Genomic DNA, 27722 nt, shown 5'->3' on the forward strand with positions numbered 1-27722 from the left:
CTCATAAGCTTTCTAACTTTTTCTGGATCAAACAACATTTGAAGCTGCATGTTTTGTATATGTATAAAGTTGTGTGTCAATGGAAGAACGTGTAGAGTTTAAAGAAGTGTTTTATGCTTTTTTGTTTTTCTTTTAAGGAACAGCACTCATTCAAAGCACATAAAGGTGGGCCTGCTCTGCATGCTAACCCACCATGTATTGTCCCCTGGTGACATTTCTCTTCTCTGGTTTCTATACACTGCTCTCTAAAAATGAGGAGAGATATTTGGTCATATATTTAACCTGTGGTTTCTGTATCAGGGATAAATATAAAGCTGTCTTTAACAGGAGTCAGACAATGGTTCTGAATGTCTAAAAAAATTGTCTGCTATGAACAGAATTTAAAGGTTCAAACTGCAAACTATGTATCGAAAAACCACTCCTTCTGTGTCCATTCCTTTTTGACATTGACTCTAAGTATTTAAATTTCTTTCCAAACTTGTGGTGGTGGTGTTGACTGTGATGTCTTAGGACAGATGCCAGTGGGCATAAACTAAAGATACCAGTAGATGCTTCTGCTTCTTTGGGTACCCTTCTAAAATGAAACTTCTTGCCTTATTTTCCAGGTTTTGCGCTTGACATCTTGTTTGCCATTGCAAACGGATTCTCGCCCTCATATGAATTCTTTGCCGTTTCCCGATTCTTGGTAGGGATGATGAATGGTGGGATGTCACTGGTAGCCTTTGTTCTACTGAATGAGTGTGTGGGTACAGCCTACTGGGCATTAGCAGGTAAACTGCCTTTGTTGTCAGAATTCATAGAGTTCAGTCTCACACACCACTTGAGGCACATAAAGCAGTTGCAAATTTAGCTCCACTTGAGCATATCTGTGATCACAGTCTTTGAACTCTGCTTGTTTAACATGAACCTTGGACAAGCAGGGTAGATAACTTGGGGCCATTCAGGTCTCTGCATCACTCAAGTTGACAAAGATACAGCTGAGACATCTCTCCAGCTAAATACTCATCCCAAGGTTTGTCACAAGTGAGCTCTATTAATCAGAATGTTGGACTCTGCTAAACAGAGCCAAGTGTTTGTATGCTAAATATAAATTCTTTCCTTCCTGTCAGTTCTTAAAAAGAAAGTTGCTAAAAAAAGTTGTCCTCTGTAGTAATTACCTTTAGAATTTAGAAGATACAGACACTGTCTTGATTGCTGGTGTAGGACCTGTCCTTCAGAAATGTGTGTAACCTGTACTGCTGCAGCTCTAGGGCCTGACTTACAAAGCCCAGGAATTGCCATGCTGAGACTGTTTTAAAATAGGTAGGGTGTCTTACAGACCATGGGAGGTACAAATGAATACTGTGTATTCCTAAAACTGCCAATTTTTCAATGTTTTCTAGTATTTCTTTTTCTACGTAGAAAGGTGCATACTTACGCTGCATACGTACACATATATTTGGAATTAGAAGACTTCATTGTTCACAGGGCTTTGTTGGGTGTAGAGGATGTAGAAGAGCACTTTTGGGGCTTTTATTAATCTTTGCGATTAGGTATAATACTTCTGCTCTGCATGAACGAAGGACAGCGTGTTCTTTGGTCAAAGAACTGTGTTTCTGCCTGAATTGCTGAATGAATTTTTGTCAATGAAGAGTTAGTTCTAACTAGTTAGTTAGTCTGATCCCATTTGTTGAGATTTACTAATGTTTTTTGTTTTGTTTTTAACTGTGTGTTAGGTTCTATTGGTGGCTTGTTCTTTGCTGTGGGAATTGCCCAGTATGCCTTATTAGGGTATTTCATTCGTTCCTGGAGGACTCTGGCTGTTGTGGTTAATCTGGAAGGAGCAGTCGTCTTTCTCCTCTCTCTGTAAGTGTTTTTCAAACCAAGTTTCATTAAGAAAGATAAAAAAAAGTCCAAGTACCCAAACTACTGAGTCAAGTTGCCTTTCTAGGATGGCATAAAATGGTGTAAATAAGGTTTTTCTCTCAACTTGTACACCCCCTCCCCCCTACATGGTCTGTGGTTTCTTCAAACAGTAGTGCTGCAATATTTGAGCCAGTAAGTCCACATTGTACTGTGTGTGCAGTATTACTGGAGATGGGAACAGTCTCTAGGGTGGTAGAGAAGCACGTCCTGTTCTTCAGCTGGTGTGTGTAGATGACCTAAACTGGTGTGCTACCAGGGAGTATAAATACATGTTAAAAGATACAGGAATAGTTTTGTATTCGTGTAATAACATGATGCGTCTCTTGTGTTTACACAAGAAGGAACAGCATCAAAATTGCTTGCCTGTCCAGTCTTAAAAGTGACATGCAAAAGAAAAAACAGGCAGCTTCCTTTAGTTTTTCAAATGTGATCTCTCTGGAGCTAGTTGGGGCTTTGTGAATTTCAGCACTGAAAGCTCTGTGATGCAGTGTGGTGGTCTTTTCTTACATGCTTTCTGACACCTAAATCTCAGTAACTAAAAGAGCGAAATTACTTTAGCTGCTGTTTAAGCTGGAGGACTTTGCCTTTCCAACATCTATTTCACTTCAATAACCCTTTGAATAAAGCTTTTGCTCCTCAAAAAATCCACACACCCTTTCAAAGGAAGCATCAGAACTCAGGGAAGGGTCTTTGAGGCTGTTAGTTTCAAAACCTTGTGGTGATAGGGACCCTTGGGAAAAAAATTAACTTTCAGATTGATAGGTACAACTTTAGGTGAGTTATGCTTGTGACTTCAGAGCTGTGCTCAGAAGCCTATCTTTCTTGTAAGAAAAGGGGTTTTTTTATTTCCAAATTTCACACTGCCACCCTGCCACATTGCTTAAAAATTACTCAGTGTTGAAAATACTATCAGATTTTTATTCTGGGGAACAAAATATGTTCCTTTCTAAGCTTTTTTTTTTTTTTGGTGAAAACACAGAATCACATTCTTTTAAACTTAGAGGAAAAATATAATTTTTGGTCTGAGGCAAAAATCTTAAAAAACTTCTGGCTAAAGGCTAAAATTTAAATTAGTTCTGGAAGCCTGAAAATAATAGAAGATTTGTGTAGTAGATAATGTTGGAGTTTGAGATCTGTCAGGTGAACAGTGCATGTGAGGACCATGACCTTTGCACAGTTTCTGCCTTCTTATCTACAGGAGAGAATTTGGCAAAAAGCTGAAAAATGGGAGGTGGAAGTTCGTCTTGTGGAAAATGAGAAAAGGAACTTTAAAAAGCATCCTGTGTTCCTTGTAGTAATGTGTGCCTCCTTAATTCTGAATTCTCCAAAGACAGGATCTTAATCATACTGTAACTAGTTATGTTGTTCTTTCTATGTATGTATATATGTATACACTTAGTGTAATTTCTTGGTATCTAAATTATGTATGGCTTACATTTCCTTTCAACATGCTTTGTTTCTGTTTCGGTAAGTGAGTTTTATACCTGAAGGGTTGTTGAAATCTCCTTAATATACTGTAGTGCATTTCAGCCTTATTCCTTTTGACAAGTCCGGCGTCACAGAGAAGAGAATCCCTAAAGGTGTCTCTGTGTGTGTGTGTTTCAGATTCATTCCCGAGTCCCCCCGCTGGCTCTATTCCCAGGGCCGTCTGAACGAGGCAGAAGATGCCCTCTACCTCATTGCAAAGAGGAACCGCAAGCAGAAATGCACTTTTTCATTAAAGCTCCCAGCTGAGAGGGGCTCCAGAGAGGCCAGCAGCTTTCTGGACCTGTTCCGATACAGGATTCTCCTGGGACGCACCTTGATCATGATGTTCACCTGGTACTGGAAATACTTTGTAGGCCCAGCTGTGCTACTGTGGCCTCTTCAAGTCTTTGAGAAAATATGGTGCTGAGAATTGTCCTACAGATTGTTAGGGACGCTGTACCTAAAAAGGATCCTGTATGGTATTTAAGTATCTATTACAGTATTTCCTTAGTGCATTTCTAGCACAAAGCCATTTTTACAGTCCAGTTCTGTGGTGTTTTATCTCTGCATTTCTGTCTTGGGTTTTGAGTCTCAAAATAGTTGAGAGCTGCCCCTTCTGTTCTGACCCACAAGGCTGCTGAGATTAGTCACAGTGTCCTCCTCTAAGGCCCAGAGTTGTCCCAGTATCTCTTCACATGGATTATTCCTTGTTTTGTGTATGAGGAGCCCATTAGCAGGTGGGTGGCCTGCCTTGTGTAATGAGTAGACATGGTAGGCAACAGTTCTTCAAGAGAAAGTGCTGGCTATTGCTGTAGTGAGGAGCAGGAGCTCATGATGCTCCCTCTAGTCACTAGCAGAAATTTAACTCCAAAAGTGCCTCGTTTTTTTCACATCTCGCTAGCCCTGAGGTCTTTTGATTCTACTTTTAAAAAACCTTATGTGTGACATGGTAGGCAGGTCCTCAGGCATTACTGTTCATATCGTTGCTTTTATAATGCATATATTTGGGAAAGATGTATCAATTAAGAATAAAACCAATGGTTTTGTCAGCATACAGCACTGAGTTGTTTTCCTGTTGCTTTTCCAAGTGCTTACTGCAGGATAAATAGTTGATTGTTCTGTTCCTTAAATGAGAATTGCTGATTTGCTGCAGAATGAATTAATGAGCAGTTTCTTTCCACTCTGTAAAGACAACTCCCTTTACAGGGGTTAACATGACAATAGGGTTACAAAAGAAAAGTTAAGCAGAGTTGGAGAATGGATGAATATAACTGGACCAGGGTGTAGAAGTTAAAAGAAGGTTGAAGTGTTGGTTGAACTGCTTGTGAAATTTGATTTACACACTACTGGAAAAGTTGTGGATGACAGTGTAACCTGATAATAACAAAAGGGACAAAGACATTTCTGAAGTTAAATAATATAGTCATGATTGTATTTTAACGTTATACTGGCTTATGCGCATTGTTTGTAAGTGCAGTCTTAAGTTTCACTCAGTAGTAAATCAGGAACTGGGTCTTTGCTGAGACAAAAAGTTTTATTTGCCTAGAAGGCATCATATGCTTACAGAGAAACATTTTAGATCTCCTGAAACACTAGATATAGTTTATAGTGTGTTCTGCCAGACCAGTGCTTCGATTTGGCCGGCAAAGTGTCAGCTCTGATTTCCCTTTTTTTTTTTCTCCTGTCTTTTGCAGGTTTGTGTGCAGCTTGGTTTACTACGGTCTCACCCTTAATGTGGGTGACTTAGGCGGAAGCATTTATGCCAATTTAGCCCTGTCGGGCTTGATAGAAATCCCAGCATACCCAATCTGCATTTACTTGATTAACCAAAAATGGTAAGTAGGGAATTTATTAAGCCACTCAGGGTTTCCTCATAACTTTTCTCGAAGATAGGTTTTCTGTGTATCATATCTCCTAGCTTATATCTGTTGTGTGGGGCGTTCCACTTCAGTGTGAAAGTGCCATTGATTTGTCTCTACTTCAAATAGCAGTTTAACTTGTTTTCAGTCGCTCACCTAATGGCGAGCCGTCCCTCTGGCTCAGGTGGGGTTGATGTAGCTCGGAGGAAGCTGCGCTGCCTGCAGGCTAACACTAGATAGCGTCCTTCCCACCTTTGCCCCGCGATACCATCCTCCCTGCTGGGACAGAGCTATCCCGACTCCACTCTGCTGCGGCTGTCCTGTGGTCTCGTGCAGTACCAGTACCTGTGAGAGCTGCTGTGTGAGCAGAGCAGATATTCAGCCTTTTCCCGAACCACGGTACTCTGGACCATGTCTCAGTTTTTGTAGAACTTCCTCCCAGTCGCTCCTCTGCGTCTCCTGAGGAGGTTTACAAATGTCACGCAGAGCAGCAAGCAACCCCAAATCCTAGAAATTGTCAGCTGCTGTATAAAGCTGGCGCTCATTTTGTTAAGTGTGCAGCAGAAGCTTGTTTAAAAACGGTGTGAGAGGAAGTGTTGGTGGAAGACAGTATTCAGAATTCCCAACTGCAAATAAAGACTCAGTGTGAATTCAGAGGATTCATTACTTTGCAACCCACAAACCTAATGCAGAATATAAACCTTTGTTATTTTTGCGTATCAGGTTTGGTCGGAAGCGAACGTTGAGTGCATTTCTGTTCCTGGGCGGATTGGCTTGTCTTATTGTCATGTTTCTGCCTAAGAAGAGAGGTAAGTATTCTTTTGTTTCTGGAGTATGTGGTAAGAATTGGTAAAAGCAGCATCCTACAGCATAACAATTTGATGGCTGCTGGAAGATTAGGCTCATACCACATGTGAGTCTCAATTTTTGAAGCCAGAGAAGCCAACTCAATAAAAGAATAAGTAATAAACTCCCTAAACCTTAGAGAAAACTTGTTAGTAAGGTTTGGATTTGAATTTTTGCCTTTGGATTCTGCCCTTTACTGCTGTTCACTGCTGCTTTCCAGTGTTTTTGACATAATCCCAATGAATGATATTTCTTGTGGTATCTTCAGTAGCTAGATGATAGGTTAGTGTAAGTAGTACCCGTGCAACTTGGATGTATCTCTCCAAGTGGAAGATCAGTGTCAGAAGATCTGAAGAACTGAGTGATGGAGCAAGTTTCCATCTTTCCCACACTGCTGTGTAATGTTCAAGAGTAGTGTAGTTGTGGTAATAGTAATGTGGCTACATAACTTACAGCTCAGAGAGCATTCTGATAAACTTCTGAGTTGGGGGGTCTTTAAGAAATGTGAAATTAAACATCTTTTGTGTAAAGATGCACTTGTCAATTTTCAGGTTACAAAGCAATTTTTCTTTTTAAAACCAGATAGATAAATTCATCTTGCTTGTAAGATCTCTGGATGTATATTACCTTCCATAAATGGAGAGAATGTTTCAAACACTTGAAGAGTGATTCAAGAAATTAAACATCTGTGACAGAGTACAGAATTTGCTCTAGATGGCAATGGGTCTAATAGGTAAAGCTTTTTTAAAAGAGTACAACTCAAGTTTTCAGAATTCTGATTTGGCTGGTACCAGGCGTCAAGTATTTTTTGCATATCATTCCAAACATAAGATGTGAAAAGAAAGGACCAAACTGTGAGACCCCAGGAAGTCAGCTGTGTACTGAACTGCCTGAGTCAGGCAAGGGTGAAGTGCCTTGGGAAGTGAAAGGGCTCACTGGGCAGAAGGAAGCACCTGTCTTCACTGGGCATGAGCTCTGATTTGCCTGTTAAAAGCAAATAAGCACTGCGTGTTCTGACAAACTAAGCTGGATGGGAAATTTGGTATGATTCTTCACAGCATCTTCCTTTCAAAGCAATAATGTTAGAAGAATACTATCATACTATAGAAATGACAATACTTTTTTAAACTCTTGTTAAAAAAAAAAAGTGCTCACTTTTGGAAAATGTATCTGTTGTACTTTTCTTCAGCTTTCTGATAGAACTAATTTAGTATTTAATTAGTAGTAGACCGAAAGTCTGTGTTGTAGCTTCAACTTTTAGATTCTTCACTAGATTCCTTTTCACGCCATACTGTTGTGTGATTGAATTGATTAGAGGTGTATTGGCATGCTCAAAAGCCTTACAAGAATCACATTTTCTCTCTCAGATACTGGAGTGTTTGCAGTAGTGAACAGTCGCTCTCTGTCTTTGCTGGGAAAACTGACAATCAGTGCTGCTTTTAACATTGTCTACATCTACACATCAGAACTTTATCCCACAGTCATCAGGTAACACAAGTTAATTTTAAGTTTTCGTTTTTCTGGTTCTCTTACATGATCATCTTTTATTTCTCTTTATTCTTTTTTCTATTAACTGCAGTTTTTTATTGGAATTTTTCAGTTACATATAATGATTACATGAAGTTTTACACCTGAAATTTCTTCCTTTATCTTCTCACTCCCTCTTCCATCAAATTTGCAGTGTCCTTTTCAGACTAACCACATTTTTATGTAACAGTAAAATAGACCTTTAGCTGCTTGGCCTGCTTTCAACTCCCCTTCTACTAATGAGGATAACTATAGCACTGCTGATATTTCTTTTAATGAGTGCTTTATAAAACCAGACAACTCTATTATCATACGTGCTTAACCAGGAACATTGAAGATGACTGGTCAATAAGCTTTGTAAAAGTAACTTGATGCTTCACAGGCTGTGTGTGAGCAACAGTAAGGTTTCACTCACTAGGGGCAAAACCCCCTAGTGCTGCTTGCAGACAGAACTTCTGCCGTATGGGTGTATATGATGGTCAGCCACCAGTGAGACTATACTATGGTGTTTTTTATGAGTGGGTACATCTGATGATAAGTAGGATTTAAATAAACGAATTCGGCCAGAGTTTCAGACAGAGGCAAGATGCATGAACTGGAATCACACTTGTTTCAGCTATGCATGTGTGTAAAAATTCTGAATATAAAGGGGATTTTTGCTTCATTTTAATCACAAAAACATGTTTCATTCCTGTCTTGGGATGCTTTTAGTTACATTTCTTTCCCACTTAATGCTCTCAGGGTCATGATTGATGAGTCTTTTTCCTTGCTCAATAACACTTTTCCAAAGATTAATTATGTTTGTTTTTTTTCATAGGAATGTTGGAATGGGTGCCTGCTCCATGTTTTCCCGTGTTGGTGGAATCATTGCGCCTTTTGTCCCTTCATTGGTTTGTCTGAACTTCTGTTATGTATACTTCTGTTTTGTGGCTCTGGTGTATCAGAGACTTTCAGAGATGGGAATGTTTGGGATAAATTTCATATATAAATTAAGACACATAAATTGCCTATCTTAACAATATCATGGTAGGCCAAAGGCATTGCAGTATCTTCTGTGTGATTAGACTAAACCACAGCATTATTTAATTCGGAAAGCATTTTGGCTCTGTAGGAATTTTGTGACCTGTCTAGTGGACCTTAAAATATAATAATTTCAAATCACCAAGATGGTGATACCAAATTTTAAACCCGGCACAAGCAATAGCAAAAGACCCATGTGATTAAAAGAACTCCTGCATCAAAATTAAGCATATGGGCTCAGTAATTCATATTTGTGAGGAAAAGTTTGTTTTACTGTCAGTGCACTTCATTAAATATCCATGGGTTATAAATATCAGCAAAGCAGTTTGTCTTTCAGTAAATGAAGCTGTTGTGAAGGTCTGATACACCAGGAAGGCAAAGAAAGATTCAGAAGAACAAAACACGGGGATGATACCCTTACTTTCCTGTGCTTAGAGTGTTAGGTGTATGCAGGTAAAAAGTGTGCCAGTTTTTCCCAGCTGTTTGCTGAGGCCCAGTGACAATTCTGTTAATGTGACAGATTTCATCTCAGGTCATTTTCCTCTCTTCCATTTGCCATTTTACCTGTCAGGCAGAAGGTTAGCAAAAGAGCAGGTGAGCACAGAAAGCCTTTTAATCTGCAGAACAAAGCACTGGGAAGGTGAGAGCATGAACTCCTCTGGGAACAGTAGGCAAAGCCAAGACTTCTGCCAGTCTACCAGGTGGATTTAATAGGCAGCTTTTATGTAGCAGTTGGGGCATCCATTATATTGTCTGCCAGAGATTTGATACTGCATGAGACACAAATCTTGGATCATGTTTGAAGGGGTTCCAGGAAAATTTAAGTAGTTCTGCTTAAATAACAAATGAACCCTGATTTGGGGAAATAATCAATTATTTTTGTGTTTCATGGTTTCTTCCAGTCTTTTTAAGCATTTTCAGTGTCTTTTGTCTGGAGGTCTCATAACAGTAAAAAAAGGAGAAGTTAACTGCTAAGATAAGAGATGAAATGTTGGTCATTTATTTGATCCTGTTATTTTCCTCAATTGAGAATAGAATTGCTCTCTACAATGTGATTTTTTGAAAGAAACAGCTAACCTCTTTCCCTTTTTAAAAATAAGCCTTCTTTACTGTGAAAACAGGACAAGCATCAGAGAAGGAGAATAAACATTGCTTGTGCTGTCACAGGTGGTGCCAGGAGTGCCAAAGCTTAGTTGAAGTTAAAACTAGCAAGGAGCATAAATAGGGATTCTGTCAGCTAAAGGAAATTCAGTGCAAATGCCTGTTGATGAATGGGATGGGCATCCCATTGGTGGGTGACATGTAATAAGTTGAAATACTTGTGCTTCAGTCTTGAGAGACAAAGCTTGACTCCAATACTCTGCCTGTCAGCACAGCTGAGGAAGCAGAAGGCCAGCAAACAGTAGGAGAAGCAATAGGTTCAAGAACACTTACAGCTGAAAGCTTTCCATTCCATGGGGTAAGATTCCATAAGAATGGTTGTGATAGTGGAGCAAGTGTTCATCATCAGTGATAAGCCACTGTTGTAGTGAAGGATCACTGGTAGGTGTGGGAGGAAAAAAGCTAATCCGGTGTGTGTCCTCGATAACAGAAAGTGGAACCTGGGTATTACAGGCAGAGTACCTCTAACTCAATCTGTGGGGAGGATTGAGACCTCCCATGATCTCCCAGAGTCTGTCTATAAGCATGTGAAGGCAGGAAAGGTAATTGGGATCAGTGAACATGGATTTATTAAAGACAATTCCTTCTCAGCCAACTTGGTTTGATAGTCAGCCATGTAATTACAGAAGGCAATATGGATGAGGAAAGGGAAGAGGGCAGGGAAGGCTTTTGCAAGCCTTTTGACACTATCCCACATTGTTAGCATATATTTATCACAAGTTTTGGCTTGGAGGTTGGATAGGAAATTTGGAAAATAATGGTTTTGAGAGGCATAATACAGCCTGGAACAATCTACTTGGAACAGAAATCTCCACCTTTGGAGTCTTTTTGATAATAAGTAGTGACTGACCTAATCTAATTGAGACAGTAATTGTGTTCAGAGTAGGTGGTTGGCCTAGATGATCTTGAGATCTCTAAGCAGCACGTCTGTGTTTCTGGCGTATCTATTCCCTACTGCAAGGGGATGCTGCATTTGTTTAAAAGTGTGTATGTTAAGAGGCAAGAATTGAGTTCAGATTCAGGAGGTGTTTCTTTTAAAGTTCATGACAAAATCTGTGGGGTTCTAATAGTATTGACAAGATTCAATTCACAATACTGATAAAAACCCACAGCAGAAGGATTGGTGACTTCTGTGCTAAATAGGAACACAAACATTGCCAGAGGGAATGGTTGTAAAGGCTAGTTTCTTTAATATGCAACATGAACTACAGCGAACCAATCTGAACCTAATTCTGTTTGTTTTGTTTTTTTTCCAGAAGTCTGTACAGTGGTCTCTGCCTTACATTGTGTTTGGAGCAACTGGTCTGTTGTCTGGGCTCTTAAGCTTATTGTTGCCAGAGACCTTAAACAGCCCTTTGCTAGAAACTATTTCAGACCTGCAGGTGTGCTCCTACTGGAGGCTGGGTGATGAAGCCATGTCACTGCAAGCCCTAGATGGCTCACAGGTATACTAATTCTTTTCCTAGTACTTTTCTGTTGTGTTTGTTTCAGCTGTCAGCTTGAATCTGCCACTCTAAATAGATTAGGATAGTGATTCTTGGCCTGTGGAGGATAGGCCCCAAGGAGAAGATAGTGTAGCAACCCTAGCATCACATCTGAAATGTTTTCTGGAAATGCAGGCTGAAATATAGCTGGATTAATTCATCCCTTCAAGGTCACAAGCTTACAACATTTCCCTTTGGGATAAAGTGGTGTCTGTGCGTCTCCAATCTCTAAGACTGATTGCTGCAGTGTGCTTCAGCCAGAGCTGGACACTGAAGCTTGAGAAGCCTTAGATATTAACAAAACCAGAAGCCTGTTTGTGAAGGGCTGCACTCAAAGGCAGCACACTGCTTCTGACCTGCCCCAGCTGTTCTGCAGTGCCAGTTACCAGGTCTGTCCTAGACAGGCTCTGAATGGGTTAAAGCCAGACTAGCCTCCCTGTATTGAGTCTAGAAAATGAGATTCATTGAAAACATTGGGACTAACTCATTGAAAACTCCCAGGTATAAGCATAAATAAATGTGGCAGCAGGATGTTTTTTCAATGAGGTTTCCTTGAATTGTGTTTTTCAGATCACTTTTTTTTGTTAAACTCCTGGACACCTCTCAAGGTGTCTGCATCTTCCAGGCATGTGGAGGTTTTTTGATATGGTTACTTCTTTGTGAATGAAGTGGGATTAGAAAGAAGTAGCTAGAGAGCTGGGAGTGGGTGTTTGAATTTGGGTAAAATTTTAAAGTTTAAATCCTGGTCCCAAAACTTCAAGTATCAAAGGACTTAGAGAAATAGAATAAGTGGTCAGAGGACTTGAAGGGAAACTCATAACAAAAAATGTTAGTTGCCCCATTGGGCTGACATGAGAGAAGATCCTTTTAACACCTTTACTTTCATTTGAATAGTTGTTGGTTGAGCACTCTAAGATTCACAGGTAGTCATACTTATTTTCACAGAAATCACGAACTTGTAGAATAGGGACATTTGCTTCCTATCAGAAGCTTCAGTATGTTGCCTTGTTTACCAAGTTTAGCTGTAATAGTTCTTGATAGGACAGCACTGTTTAGTGACCGAAGCACTCTCAAAGAAAGGCTGAAAAAGGCAGCCCTGTAGCCATAATTTTATACTTTAGCTACTTTATATACTTAATTTATAAACGTTTTAGACCATGCTGGATAATGTGTTATGGCACCACATTCTTGCTGACTACGCAAATCCATCATATATGTTTACATCTGCTGTTATTTTGGTAATTACATTATTATTACGTCTTAATTGTGCAGATGGTTTACGAACGAAAGCAATTTTTGTAAGCAGTGCAGGTGTTACAACTTAGAGGTGGGGAGTCACATTTTTATTTTCTTCTTTAAGAACTACAGTCGGTATTACCCTTTGAGGTGACTAGTATTGTCTGTTAGTATTCCCACAAATTGGTTTGCTTATGTCAGTCAGTCCTGTTGGGTTTAAATCTTTGTGCTTCTGTAGGCTTCTTAAAAATTCCAACCTGAACAGGACCTACAAAAGGGGATGTTGTTCCAAATGTTCTTCAGGAACATTTGCCCAGATGGATTAAAATTACTGAATCCGAATGAGAAAGTCATTGGTTCAGACCTTAACTAATCCTGTAACTTCAGTGAAGTTATATCTGGAATGTCTGTGACACATTAGGAATTTATTTTAAAGCTCACAAAGAAAGTACTGATAAAATGGAAAGCTGTTAAACATTAACCCTATTTGACAAGGCCATGAGAGGTCTTATGAAGCTGTTGTGAGAAAGGTTTCAAATTTATTTGGCATACCCTGAATTCCCCCTGTGGAATCCATTGTCCTTTTGTACCATTTTCAAGATAACATGTGTTCTGATGGCCCACAACAGAGGTTTTGTTCCTGTTAACATACATGAATGTGATATTCAAGTTGGACAGCATCCAGTGATAGCCTGACTTTCCTCAAATAGTTTTAGAAAAAAAAGCCTAACATGATTTCCTGAACATCTTCTGACAGGTCGTAGTGCTCAAACTGCTTGAAATTTCTTTGCAGTTAACGCACGTTGCTGTAGCAAAGCTCCTCTGAAGAGAGATCTAAAGCTACAGATTTTGCTTGCATGGTGCTGTCAGTCAGGAGCACTATTTCCATTTCTCTATTTTTCACCTTCTTTCTCACCGTTCTTAGCATATGACTAGGCAGGCAGAGGTCTTAGGATGGATGCAAGCATACTGGGGAAAAAATCCTAAATAATCAAACTAGACGGAGTTTATACTAGCAGAAGAACCTTTTTGACTGGAATCATTTGTGTCAGTTCCATGGAAAAATGCTACACTGGCCAAATAAAAATCAATTAGCTGTAATAGCTGACTTTGTTTTGGGCATGTGGTATAAATTATGTTGTGGAAAGGACTCTGACTGAAGTAGGTATGCCTATAATAAGGATTTTACCTTCTGAACATACAGCGTGGTAATGGTTTTCCCTTTGCCATAACACTTTCATTTAGTATTGCGGGGGTATCGTTTCAATTCAACTTGCACAGTAAAATGTCTGTGCTACCCAAGGAAAAGTGTTAATTCTGGGCAGAGAAGCTTTACCTAAACAAATCATATGTGTGTTCTGAGCTGTGGTAAGCCACCAGTTGCTCTCCACGGAGTAGGCACCTTAGACTAAATTTAAGAAATTAGTTTAGTAGATTACCACTTCAGAATGACTCTAGCCAATCTCTCCTGCATTTCTTCTCTGGTGTGCTGGTCGAGCTGAGAAAGTCCCTCCACTGCAACCCCATGTCTTTTAAAGATACTTTGAAGAACCAAGGATTTAAATCTGAATTCACACAATGTCTTTTACAGAGTTTTAATACAGTGGTTTGACCTGTGTTTTCTTTTTCTCTACCAGCATTCCATAGAAGTGTAATGGTTCATGGTCACATATGTTGAGGTGGATTTAATATTTTCAGTCTAACTAGTGACTTCCTTTTTGCTTCTAGTCTGGAGACAAAGACAGCTCTACAGGGAGTGGAAGTGAAGATGAGGAGTTCTATGATGCTGATGAAGAGACTCACATGATCAAGTAATAAAAAGAAGAAATGCTGGCCTACTCTATGCCTCTTCTTGCCCAGTCAGTCCAGCTGTATGACAAGTACTGGGGACCTTGCTTGCCAGGCAATGTAACTGAGCAAGTGCCTGTGTTTTTCCTTACTGGGAGAGGGATTTGAGTACTGTTTGGATTGATGACATCACTGATGCTCTCCATGCGAGGCAGCCATTCCAGTTCTTGTGGTTCAGAATGACAGTGCATGGACTGCATTTGAAGCCAGGTGAGACAGCAAGAGTGGGATGATGTATTTCAGAAGCCCAGGAAATAACCTAGGCTAAGACAGATTTGGACAGATCATCAGTGCACATGTGTTACTATTTTATTTTCAAGGTGGTGGATTTTTTTTCAGTACAAATTGGTAAACTTGGAAACACCCATTGTATTTTTCCATAAGGTGAAAATGGTCAGAGAATGTGCTGTGTGCTACTCCAATGGGAACAAATTGCTGAAATTGTCTGGTAAAATGGCTTTTGTATATTCAGTAGAGGAGAAGCAGCTGTGAACAAAAGGTTTCTCTGTGTGCACACCTGTGCAGAGTTACAGGTGCAGCTGGTTACTCATGAGCTGGGCTTTAACTTAGTGATAATGGAAGGCTGAGAGGAAGGACTACACAACCGAGCAGCCGCAAAGCCTGTGCGCGTAAGGAACATTACTGGTTTTTTTCCCCTTCTTCTCAAACACAAAGCTTTTTCTTGGTCTGTCTTGTGCATATGTTTGCCACATGTTCCCCACATCTCAGCACAGCTGTTTACAGCCTTGCCTACTTTTACCTTGTCCTCACTTTGCCATAACTGTTGAAGCTCAGCAGCTTCTCTGTGGAGTGAAATAATTCTGTGGCAGATCTTGTTTCCTGGGTGCAACAAAGGTGAGTAATTTATCACATACCATGTATGTGGTGTGTTAGAATGTATAGCTCACTTTTGTGGGTCTATTTGGGCCTTTATTTCTGGAAGAGGCTTAACTCTGAAGTAAGTGGAACTGTGGGGTGCTGTTATATTTCGGGTGTTATTGTCAGGAAGCTGGTAATGTTTATTTTAAAATCTTGTGTGTAGCTAAGGTTTTCGTTTAAGAAGAAAGCAGATCTCTTTGGACCTTTTTGGCTACTTGATGTTTTTTAACCAGTGCTTGCTCAAGCACTTGGTTACTTGACCTTGTTAAGGAAAACAACTTCACTTTCCTGTTTTCACTGAACTTTCTGTAAGTGCTTCATTAGAGGGATATGGAATCCTGAAATATGAAACATGAACATGTGAAATGTGCCAACTAAGTGAGACCTTACAAAGACTCAATTTTCTTGATGACATTGTCATCATCATCCTCTAATCTGTGGCTTTCTCTTTGTTAAGATTGGTTTCCATAAAATATTAGTCTTCCTACTTTGAGTTCCTAGCAAAGTGCCACACAATGGCAGCAAATATATTTTCAGACTCACAAGCCATTTTTGCAGATTTAGAATTAAAAAGGTGGGTCTAAAAATATCAAAAAGCTGCTGAATATTTCCTGGTTGAACTGGGAAGTTCCTTTACTCTGAAAAAAAGTGAAAGTAAACAGCATCTGAAGTTTGCAGCTAGCTGCTTGAACTTTGTTCTCTGGGAACTGTAATGCTGAGCAAAGTGCAGCTGCCCTGGTTGGTGCAGAGGGCAGCCCAGAGTCTGCAGTTTCACACATGCAGCATTCCAATTGAACTTGATCCAGGTGTTGACTGTGAGCAAAGTTGGGAACTTCAGTCCCTATGGACAGTCTGTCAATATTGTTGTGATTTTTACCTGTATTATGAGTGTCACTGGAAGAATTCTCACTCATGGTCTTCACTGGTTTTTTTTTCCCCCCAGACTATTGAGCGGTTGTAGATGTTGCACTTTTAAACTCAACTGGGTAGTCTTTCTGCCTTATTTGGCCCTTTTGTGTATAAGAAAATTTCACCAAATAAGGTACTCAGAAATAGGTGGAAAAGTTGAATCTATTCAAATAGTTCTAAATTTTTTACTCACGCTTTAATTTATGGACAGCTGGGAAAATGGCTTTTTATTGCTGATGGCAAACAGCAGTAAGCCTGGCAGTATTAACATGTTGCCAAAAGCCAACAGTTGTTTTTCAGTGTTTGTTGCCTCTGTCCCTCTTTGGATGTTGGGTGGAATAAGTCAGGAACCGTCATCATCTGCTTCTGGCAACCCTGTGTAATGCCAGAGACCCTCAATAGAATTTTCATTAGCAGTAGGATGCTGTAATGGTTCCGGTGGAGAAGATTACTCTTTGCAGGACCTGAGCTAGATTTTGTGAGTCTTCAACTAAAAATTAAATTTACCTGTCCACTCATGCACTTTTAGATCATTGGTATACATATGTAAAATTGCAAAAAAACCAGAAGTGAAGACAAAATTAGCAATTTTTTTGCAGAGGAATTGCTGCTCTTTTTTTAACCTTAAATCTCTCCCATCTTTTCACCTTTGGAATTTTGAAGGGAATATTTAAAAAGGAATTTTAAATCTTCCATTTACTTTCCCATATCAGTTAATTCAGAAAGTTTAGAGGAGAGAATTTCTGCAGGAGGAGCTCAGCAATGTAGCATCAGACTCTGCTGTCCAGCTTTATGTTCTGAAGTTCAAATCCATTAGGGGCATTAAGTTTCTTTTCTGAGGCTGTTCATTCTTAGTATGATCTGGCCTTCTGGCACAGAAACCTGTAGGATCACTTTTCTTCTTACCCACGGTTTGTAATGCTTTACAATATTGAGATAGTTGTATCTCAGTGTCTAGGTAGTAATTTTGCCATAAGGAGCTACTGGAAAGCAGAGGATGATGCAGCACTGGATACATCAGTTCCCTGCATGTTGTAGTACTGGGAGTCTGAGGCCAAGGTTCTTGATATAGTTTAGTGCAGTATGATAATCTTCTGCTGTGTTTTTTGCTAGAGTAGCCAGTACTATTGGCTATTTTCATGTTGTGCAGGCACTAAGATCTCACTTTTCCCAAGATGGAATTTCTTCTCTGGATTCCGTTGGCTGTGATTTTTTTTTTTTTCCTCCAGGTAGCTCACTTAGTGGGATTATGCTATAGAGAAGAGAGCCTTTCCCATGGTGCTGATTAGTCAGGTCTCAGCAGAATCCCAAACATACCTCACCTACCTAGGGTGCTCACAAGTGATGAGAGAATACAGCTAAGAGTGAAGGAGAGGGACGGGTTGTGTGGGGCAGCATGGAGGAGAATGAGCTGGAAGAAGTAAAAAAAAAATATTTTAAAAAAAATGGAGGATTCAACTAAAACACTTTAGGGCAAGGATAAATGAAAGCACAAAATAGCAGCTGTTGGGTAGAAATACCCTTCTTGCTCCTTGTCTTGACTTGAAGCTTCTGCTTTTAAAGCTAATATTGGTTCTAGGATGTCATATGGAGGGTATCAGTTTCATAATTTGCTTTTTAATGTCTGCTGTGTCCAGCACTGCCTCTTCAGTGATGAAACTTTTTTTTTTTGATCAAAATAAAATGTGGCTTGCCTCTTTTCTTTTGGATTCAGCTTCTTTATGAAATGGCATTGCACCAAAATATAATTAAAATTGGAAAGCCCTGTTATGGAGATTGTTGTATAACTGGTCATTATGGCTTAATTTGCCAGCTTGCCTTCAGGACAGGAATGTTAGAATTATTTGTTGTGTTTGTCATACAACCTCTTGTGAAATTATACTTCAGCCTTCTAAAAGGATTTTACTGCCTGGCTTCTTTTGGTAGGCTGAAGAGAATACCATACAAAAGTGATTAGACAAGTATATTTTTTTAAAATTTTCTCCTGAAAACAAAGCTAGGGCTCTCTATTTAGGAATTGGGAAAGTGCTGTTCAGGGGCCCCTGACATGCCAGAAACTTAGAAGCTGTGTGTTAAAGGAGAGCCAGAGAGATGACTCTGTGTTCAGGATGCTGAGTGTCTCTCTCCAGAGACACCTGACGAACATGGAGCAGGTTGTAGTTTATTTCCACCACAGTTACAGTCAAGGCTTTCAGGATGGGAGCCACATGCTCATCAGCTCAAAGTGTGCAATCCATGCCAGCTTTTCCAAACTCTGTGGATGTTCTGAGGTCAATAGGATATCGTTCACAGAGCCATGGGGAATGCAGCTGAGCCATACATTTTACAGTGTGTTTCACCTAAGCGTATAAAAGCTGTTTGCAAGAGAGTGTTTTTCTTGTACTAAGGAAAAGGGGAAAGTGAGGAATTTTTCCTGGAGTGTGTTAAGGGGAACATTTGAGCTAAAACTCTTGCTCCTGAGTCTGCTGAAGGCAGATAATAATCACTGAATGCAGATTGGGCTAGTGGTATTTTGTTTTAGCTGGAGGTTGGTGTGCTGTTGATCCCTTTTCCCACCCTCTGAGAGCTTCTCTGGTACATGCTCTTTTGACATAGCTGAATCTGTGAGTGCAAACTGTGAGCCTTGAGTAAAGATGTCAGAAAAGCCCAAGAGCAGTGCTGTCATTTGATGGTGGGAGTTAGTCTGGCCTGACACGATGCTTGTGTCAGAAATGTCTATATTCAGCTGTTTACCAAACAGAAGACTTAGGGTGTAGCTGTACTTTGAGTCTCATTCATTGTATCTTACTGCAAGATACATGGTAGACACCTACATAAGAAAACCTTTCTGGCAGATGTAAATGTAGAATTGGAGGGTGGACAAATTTATACGTAATTTTTCCATGCTTTGTATTTTAATTTTTTCTAGTCTGTTGTAGCCTTCAGATTTTCAGGTGCTACTGTTATTTAAGGATAGTAGAGCTGGGTAAAGCTTTTGCCCGGATCGTCTGAGTTTACTGAACTTTCTCATCTTAATTTTGCTTTGACTGCACTATTCTCTGTTTCTGTCTTTCTGGAAAACGCTCCTCTATTGCCTAATAGGTAACAGATTTTTATTTTTTTGTTCTATTTTGAAGTGCCGGTTTTATAAAAGTAGTCTTTAATTTGCTCAGTCAGTTTTATATGGGACTATGTGTAAAGTAGCATCATAGAATTGGATTGTCTAAGTGCCAAAGACAGTTTTTGCGGGAAAGCAACAGTCAAAACTAGTTCTAGCTGCCTTCATTTAGAATTTATCCATGCAGCCTGCCAGAACTGGTATTTACAAGCATCCCTGAAACTATAGGGACAGAGAGTTACCTTTGTTTGCTTGTCTTCCATTGCTCAGTTCACTTAAGTAGCTTTTGTTTCCAAGAAACCAAAGAAATGAAATGAAGGATTAAAGTGTTCTTTTTGTAGAACACTGAGAATTTATCCCATGTAGCTGTTACAGAGAAATTGCAGAACCTGTCTGATTCTGAGTTGCAAATATCAAAGTTTACTCTAAGACTGATGAAACCTGGTTAAAAACTGCGCAATGGAATTTGTTAGTTCGTTCATCACTCTTACAAATTAGTATTGCTAGTAAACAGCTAGCCTGGAGCTTCATGGGATCTAGCAGATTTTTATAAAATGCACACTCTGTTTGAGGCATTGCTAAATAATAATGTATGGATTTTAAATCCCTATTACAACTAACGCTCACTGCAAGTCAGCCTTGTCATGGCTGTATGTCTGTCAGCAAAAAAAGCAGGTGGATAAAATTTGTTGTAGCAAGGGCTGATTAGGCCCCAAAGAAAGATGATTTCTTTCAAGCCATTCTCTGCTATGTAAAGGGGGACCACGGGGTGTATACAGCAAGGTTGTAGGATGAAGTATGTTTAAATACTTGGCTGCCCTCATTCACTAAAGGTTTCTAGAGGAAATCTGTCTTCATCATGCATGTTACTGCTTCCCACCAATGCATCTGAGGTGCTCATATTCTACCTACTTTGTCAGGAGCCAGGCAAGAAGTATGGCAGTAAGAAAACCTTTGCCAGCATTGAAAGTTGTATTTACTTAAAAATACCCTGGGAGAGGTATCTGGTACATCTGTTTTCAAAGAAAATGTTTTTAAATTATGGAAGCTTGATTGGGAGGCAGGCATTTCTGATGTTAGTCTGTAGGAAAAATCAGTTTTGCAGATACCAATGAAAATTGGTACAGAGCAAACAACTGCTAGGTGATTTGTGATGTGGGTTGTGTATGCCTTGAATTCAAGTATGCCTCTAAAATACTGGTTTCTAGTATTTGATCCCTTTCACTTCTCAAAATCCAACCCGAATTTTATTTTGTTCTTGTTAAAATTTGACTAATGTGGAAATGGGAAGTACATTTTTCAGATGGATACTTTTATTGCACTACCTTTGCTTCCTGAATCAAATAGTATTTTGATTTTTTAAGCTACCTCTTTTATGTTGAGCTTTTTTTTGTCACTTTTGTATTTAATTGATTTTGGGGAAACTACGAAATATTTCCTTTTTTTATTTGTGTGGGAATCCATGACTTAGTCCTCAAGCCATCCTTCTCTTTTAAAGGTTTTGTCAAAGGCCTTTTTAATTTACATAAAAGACTTAAAACTTCCAAGGAGCAGCATAGTTACACAGTTAGAACATGGCTTTTCTGTATATATTGTTTGCCTTCAAAAAGGACAGAAAGCCCTTAATTTTATACTCATGTCAGCTGAAGAGATGACTTTTCAGGAGCAGTAAGTTTTGAGTCCGGGGGGCTTTAATCAATTTAATTTATTGCCAATTAGAGTTTTTTGTTACTGCTTTGGTACTGGAATTAAAAATAATGACAACACTTAAGGAAAATACTGCTGTTCTTCTCCAGACACTGGTCTTCCCTCTCTCTCCCCATGCCATCTTCCAGTTCCTTGGCTGCCTGTCATGCTCAGTCCCTTCAGCAAGGCAACAGGCAGCACAGGAGACTGGGATCACTCTGTTGTGCTTCTGTTTATTCACTTGTCTTTGTTTCTTGTTCTGCTGCTCTTTTGTGGGTTACATCACCAGCCACAGTCCCTTTAGAGCTGTAGCTCCTTTGGAGTCTACTCTCAGCCTCTGCTCAGGCTGATTTTCCTTTGGTGTTTCTCCTGCTCAGCTATCTCTCCGTTTCCCTTGTGCTGGCATGGGCTTATCCTTTTTCCTCGTCCTGTTGTAGCACTGTAATGTCTTTTTCTTGGCATTTACAGCTCTGTCTTAGGTCAAGTAACTGAAACTCCTAAGGACATAAACAGACATTTATAGTTAAGCTCTGTGTCTGTGTGCATTTACATCTTTGCTGATTTCAGAGGACAGAACTTAGGCCTCCTCTTGACCAGAGGACCAGCCAGAGGGGTAAACTATTATTTTTGCTGCTCCACCTTTCATCATCATGAAAACAAATCTTCGTGTAGTCTCTGTATCCTGTAGACTTCTGCATTGTTTTCTCATTCCTGTTTAATTTGAACTAACAATCAAAAGTCCTGGCCAGTTGAGAGCTGAGTAACAGGAAATTGGTAATGGGGCAGAGGGAGCAGATTCAGTACAAAAATGAAGTTGTATATAGTTGATGTGTGTAGTGTTGAATGTTTAATTTGGATTAACGGAATACTGAGTGTTATGAGCCTTCCCATGTTAAAATGAGGACTGATATATTTCAGAAGTACTTTCTCTTCTTTAACTGTATTAGTGTGCTGTTGTTAACTCAGAGCTGTGCTGCTGGAAAGTCTGTTTGTAGAATACTTCATCTGAGAAGTCACAACTGAAGACAGCATAAGCTTTTCCACAGTAGACCTATTATGGTGATATATTCATATGTTCTGTGAACAGCTGTTGGATCCATCTTTTTAAGATGTTCTTTGCCATAGGTGAGGGGCCATAACAAATGTTGAAATATTCGGAATAATTGCACTTATCTATTCTGTTTTCTTAATGTATTTCCTATGCATACTGCCTTACCTGTGTGTATTGTACTTCACTGGAGGTACGAAAAGTAAATATCAGGTTCTTAATTTACAACATATTAATGAGGTTTTTTTAATAATTCTGTAATACTAAATATTTTCAAGTGATTTCTGTCTGCTAAGAGGGGGTGATGATGGGTAAACCCAGGTGAATTTAGTCAAAAGATAGTATTTGTGGTCTTTACTTTCTGTTTTAATTTCTACATTAGTTCAGTAATTTTAAATACATCTTTTGAGAATTTTGTAGAGGCTAACCTATGTTAGTAAGCCGACTTTTAGGTGATTTGTAACATTTCTGATACTGCCTCTGTCTCGTATGGTTCGTCCAATGTCTTTGTAACTTATTTTGTGCCTTTTCTTCCCCTGACACAAAATGTCTCAATAAAAACAAGTTCTTTTGCAACACCACAAATCTATTTTATTGCACTGATTTTTTTTACTTGCCTGACCCTTTTGTTTTGTTTTCTGGAGGGACATGAAGCTCTCAGAATAGAATAGATATTTCTAATGGACTCTGCAGAAGAAAATTGACAAGGTGGAAAGCAGGTCATTTTGGAAAGGCAGTGCTACAAAGCGCCTGGGAAACTGGGACTGTCAGTACTAATCAATATATTCCACCATATCTATCACAAATCATTTCTAACAAAAACTGGCACCAGTGGAATGTGAGAATCAATTTACTACTGGCTTCAGTTGTGCTGATTGATGTTGAAAGACTGGAAACACTTTGGGGGGTTTAGCATAGGAAAATGTCCGTGGTGGTGTTACTAACACGCACTGGGGGAGTTCCCATGAGCTCTAGTTGTCTCTTAAACACCCCTTCTTAAAGTGGGATGCAAATGCACAAGGCCATAGTCCCTGTCCTCAGTGGTCCTGCCAAAACATCGTCAGGGAATGGCAGAATTTGGACATTTGTCTTCATTATCTGGCAATGAGGTAATAAATGGCTTGACTGCATTTCCTGTCCCCTGTCCAGTGGCAAAGAAAATATTGTCAGAATCTGGAACAAGTGACTGTGGGGAATAGGCATCAGTGCTCTGTTCTAAACTTCTTGATTTGTTTTCTCTGCCAGCCTTTGCTTTGTTAGAGAGCAGTTCATGGAGTCCCTGGTAGCAGAAACTGAACAGCCCTGTGCTCCTGTGAATGCTGTTCTTCCCTCCTGACCCAAACTGTCCCTCTCCCACTAGATGATTGGTAGCATTATTCACTTAATTTTCCATTTGAAGCTCATCTGCCTGTTTCCCTCCCTCCATGAAAACCCAAGGAGCAGAGGGATGCTCCCTCATGCACTAGCCTGGCCGAGCAACTTGCTCTGCATATTCTCAGTGGTTTTATTCCACTGTTGTTTCTCCTCCCCCACTCCCGTTTTCAGTGCCTTCAATCTGCATTTAACTAGTTCTAGCCCTGGATATGTGTCCCGTGGCCTGTCACTGCCTGGAGCAGATGCAGCACAAACGATTGACGCTCTCCCTTTGGCAGTTTGGCTCTGACTGCACAAAACAGCCAATAAAGTGGCAAGGGCTGGGCAGCTGGTTATGGGAATTAGCTTGATGCTGTATAGTTTTATGGGTCTGAGATGAAGGAGGAAGTGTTTGCTTAAGAATGAAATTGCTTGCTTTTTCCTGCTGCCTGCTGTTGAGGGTGACAAATTTTCAGAAGTTACAGACTAAAAGAATAGCAAATGTATTAGCTAGCATAGCTTGGATTGGAGGTTGTTAGCTCATCTTCCAGTGACTGAAGCTGGAGCGTTTAGCTATGCTATTATCTTATCTGTCTAGAAATTCTCTGAAAAGACTTAACTGAATCCTCTGTAGAGATTGTGACAAGGCTTGTTCTCACTAGTTTGATGATTATCTTGGTCTGCTTTGTGGTACATACATCATACTTCTAATAAAAAGCAAATTATTTCTCACTTCTGCTGGTGCTCTCATTGTACTGTAATTGTTTCCTCATGGCAGTTGTTTCCCTCTGGGCCCATGCATTGCAGAGTCACGGTGACTCTCCTCCCCTGCTTTCTTCCCACACAAAGCATGTGGTTGTCTGGGCCTTCCCCTGTGCTTTTCTTGGGGCACTTCTACAGGTCTATTGGCAAAATCTTCCTTTAATCCTGATTGCTTCTTCAGCTTCTCCTTTCCAACCTCTCCACAGTGCTGTGTTAGCCCCAGGACACAACACAGTGTCCAAGTTGATGCATTCTAGGGGATCACCTGGGAAGTTTGGCATCTCTGACCTTTGTGTATAGGGTGGGAAGCTGAGGGGTTGGATCAGACAGCTCTTATAGTAGATTGGCAATACTGCTAACCTAGATCATACAAAAACACATCTGCTTTTCATGTGGTTCAGGCAGAATGTGGTTGTCAGCTGTCTTCACTCTGTTGGGGGCTTTTTGTGGATTTTTGTTTTGCGTAGGAGAGGATGGAGGGTTTTGCTTTTTTTGTTGTTGTTGTTCTTGGGATTTTTTTGTTGTTTTGTTTGGTTTAGCTTTTTTTTTTTTTAATATCACTCTCTTCCCACACAAGTATTTCTTTCAGCACTCTATAATAGCTCCTGGGGACCAGGCTTTTTTGGGCCTGGGGGCCCTACTCAGTTTCTTTGCTCAGGCTGACCTGTTTGTTCTGCAGTAATTGTATTTTGATCAAGAGACAGCAATAGATGTTACGGGTATGTAACTGTTATTGGCCTGTGATGTATGAGACCTAGTTTCTAGCTCTGGCTCCAGCGAACTCTTGTACATTTTTTATTAGTCAGTGACTGAATGAAGCACATAAACAGGGATGCCAGTCTGAGTCTTCTCTCTCCCAACTGAGTTGGTGTTGGAGTGACTATTCTCACATAGCACTGGTAATTTACTCAATTTGCTTCAAACTGCTGTGGACTCAAGCAATAAGTTCTGAATTAGGTCAATTTGGACACAACAGCAAAGTGTAAAAATAATACAAGCTAACATTGTGTTCTGAGAGCAGTCATGAAAAAAAAATACCAGCTCCTGGAAATGCAGTGATCAAGTGTCATTCAGCCCCTCTTGTCGAGAGAACATCATTGCAAACATGCTTCTTGGTTTGGCTCTTTTAAATCTTGGGCTTGGTCTGTCTGTCCCAAGTCACTGTGCCTCTAGATATAAAATCCTTTTCTTGACACCTGAAAAGAACCAGTAAACCTATGCTGAGATCAAAAGTGAAGCAGCTTTTTCTCACCTGAAATGACTTCCAGTGCTAAAAGTTTTCCCAGTTGCACTGTGCTCCACCAAACACGTTTTTTCCAGATGCTGTTTTTCTAACCATGTGTTTAAATCAGTGGTATTAAGTATTTCCTTTTTGGCATGCAGGCTATTTACCTAGGCATATAAATAAAAGTGCTGGAATGCTCTCATTTTTGTGGATGTTGGCTGCAGGTAGGTTTTCAAGCTGGTGGGACATCCTGACTGAAACAGTAGTTGTAGTTCAGTGATGGATAAAACATGGAGGGAAAATATCCTTAGAAATGCTCTAGTGGAATATTTTATGTTTAAATTACGATGCACTGAACTTACACTGTTTCAGTGAACTTTCAGAAGACAGTACGTGGATTCAGAACTCAAAATGCCAGTTATCCTGCCCAGCATCTCAGTAAACTCTCCTGGAAGCCTCAGAGCAGATGCACCCGGGCTCCCAGCTTCCTGCCTCTCCTGCCATCTTCTGAGCTGACCATTTTAAACGTGGAAATTTCCAGACCCTGAAAACATCACCACACTGGGTCCCAGTGATGTTGGCAATACTAGAAGCACTGCTGTGTGATTTATGTTTGCTGCCCAGTGGCTGATGCTTAACAGCAGCTGCAAAATGGACTGGATTTTCATGAAGTTCCTAGTTGAGGCTGGTTGGTGGTGGGTAGCAGCATTATAATCTCAGCCTTTTTCAGAATTTCCCACATCCTCAGCTGGTGATCCGGGAGTGATCACTTTCTTTGGAAATACTACACTGCAAACTGAAAAGATTCAGGTTGTAAGTAAGTTTGGGTTTCAAATCTCTTCCCAGGTTGAGAGAGCTCATTTCTAGCAAAAGCTATCTGCCTTTTTCTGACGTGTCTGGTATGACCATGAATGGAAAAAAGATACCAGGTTTTATAAACCACTGGACCTGATCCAATGCTGTGCTTAGTTTGGAAAGGATATAAATCTTTAACTTGCATGATATGAAGTGCAGGCCCAAGGCTAATGTGAGAACGTGTGGCAGTGAGAACAAGCAGCATAGGCATTCGGAGCATTTCTGAGCCTGCCAAGTATTGATTGGTAACGGGAGGGAATGAGTGGAGAAGCATTTCAATTTGGCACCCATATGTGATTCTGGTGCTGTCACAGTGAATTAGCAGGACTTTCTTTTCCCTGTAGTCCGTCCCAGGCTTTTGTCATTGAAGTATCCCCTTTGCTCATATCAACTTGTTCAAAGACAAAGTGGAAAAAACCCAAATAAATTCCCAGAACTTTTGCCCCCAAAAAGCCTGATTATGTTATGCTGCTATCCTCTGAATGAAGGCTGAGCAGTACTAACGACTGTCACAGCATAAATGTTATAGGGGATTCAAGCTACAATTACTCATTTTGCACAGTCACTTAATCCACTAATGGGGAGAAATGGGACAACAGTTTAAGAAGGCAAGAGAACTGTCAGAGATTATTAAATCTGTTGGGATCACTTGGTTTAGTAGTCTGTCTTGACCCAAGTACATGCTTCAGCTAATGCAACAGACTTAATGCCTCCGGTAATTAGAGCAAGAAGAGATGGGTCATCATTAGCAACTAGAAATTCAGAGTTGTATTTCATCTGGAAGGCAGCATCTTCAACGGGGCTTATTTGTTGCCACTGCAGATCATCTGTGAGTCACAAGTGATACATTGGACTGACTCATTTGTGTGATTTAGCAGAGGCTTTTGAATACATGCTCACTGTTCCGTATGAATAGTTTTTCTAAATAGTTGCCCAACAGAAAAAGGCACAATATTGGACAACCCTGTGCAGTTAATACTACTGCTCTTATTTACAAGATGTTGGTGATTTCTTTATTGTTGTGTAGTTCACAGTTCAGATTACTTTTGATTGTAGGTTTGAAATGTCTTTGTCATATCTGTGAAACTGAAGAGTGAAGAAAGGAAAGCCAAGCAAGCATGGAAAGCATCGGTAATTGGCATCTTCAGAAGATACAAGAGCCAATCTAATACCATTCAAGGCATATAGTCGCAGAATACTTTTACAAGGGTTTCACAGATCCAAAATCATATTCAATCCTGCATATTGCCAACACCATGAATGAAAATTATATACCACAGATTCAGTGTTTTTGCAGATACTAGGAAAATTCTAAATCATTTTCAAAGAGTACTGATAAGTAAATGAAGATGAAGGTACAAAGGAAATTAGCCACAATCTGAAGTCCATTATAAGGTACTATGAAATGGGAACTGAAATAATATAAATGGGGTGATAAAATATAGCTGAGTCATTTCATATGATCTTATGCAGATCAGCAGGCAAGGAACTGTGACTTGAGAAGACCAAATTATTGAAGTGTGGCTTGAAGATGCTTGAGAGAAACTATAAATCA

At 39.9% G+C, this 27722-nt stretch overlaps 2 protein-coding genes across 2 annotated transcripts in view; both read left to right on the forward strand.

The window, feature by feature from the left end:
• Window positions 1-14329, forward strand: part of SLC22A15 (solute carrier family 22 member 15) — a 30411-nt gene extending 16082 nt beyond the window's left edge. The window contains exons 4-12 of the mRNA XM_066175289.1: window positions 606-770; window positions 1716-1845; window positions 3511-3726; window positions 5067-5207; window positions 5955-6040; window positions 7445-7565; window positions 8422-8494; window positions 11042-11230; window positions 14234-14329. Coding sequence (XP_066031386.1) covers window positions 606-770; window positions 1716-1845; window positions 3511-3726; window positions 5067-5207; window positions 5955-6040; window positions 7445-7565; window positions 8422-8494; window positions 11042-11230; window positions 14234-14320 — 1208 coding nt within the window. The 3' untranslated portion in view covers window positions 14321-14329. The remainder of the gene's footprint in view (window positions 1-605; window positions 771-1715; window positions 1846-3510; window positions 3727-5066; window positions 5208-5954; window positions 6041-7444; window positions 7566-8421; window positions 8495-11041; window positions 11231-14233) is intronic.
• Window positions 14330-15188: 859 nt separating this feature from the next.
• The window catches only part of MAB21L3 (mab-21 like 3), a 35704-nt gene continuing 23170 nt past the window's right edge, over window positions 15189-27722 (forward strand). The window contains exon 1 of the mRNA XM_066175290.1: window positions 15189-15208. The gene's annotated coding sequence lies outside the window, so the exon portion shown is untranslated. The remainder of the gene's footprint in view (window positions 15209-27722) is intronic.

The sequence above is a fragment of the Chamaea fasciata genome, unplaced genomic scaffold (assembly GCF_029207755.1).
Source record: "Chamaea fasciata isolate MVZ Bird 193981 ecotype frontalis unplaced genomic scaffold, bChaFas1.0.hap1 SCAF_2, whole genome shotgun sequence".
Classification (NCBI taxonomy): Eukaryota; Metazoa; Chordata; class Aves; order Passeriformes; family Sylviidae; genus Chamaea; species Chamaea fasciata.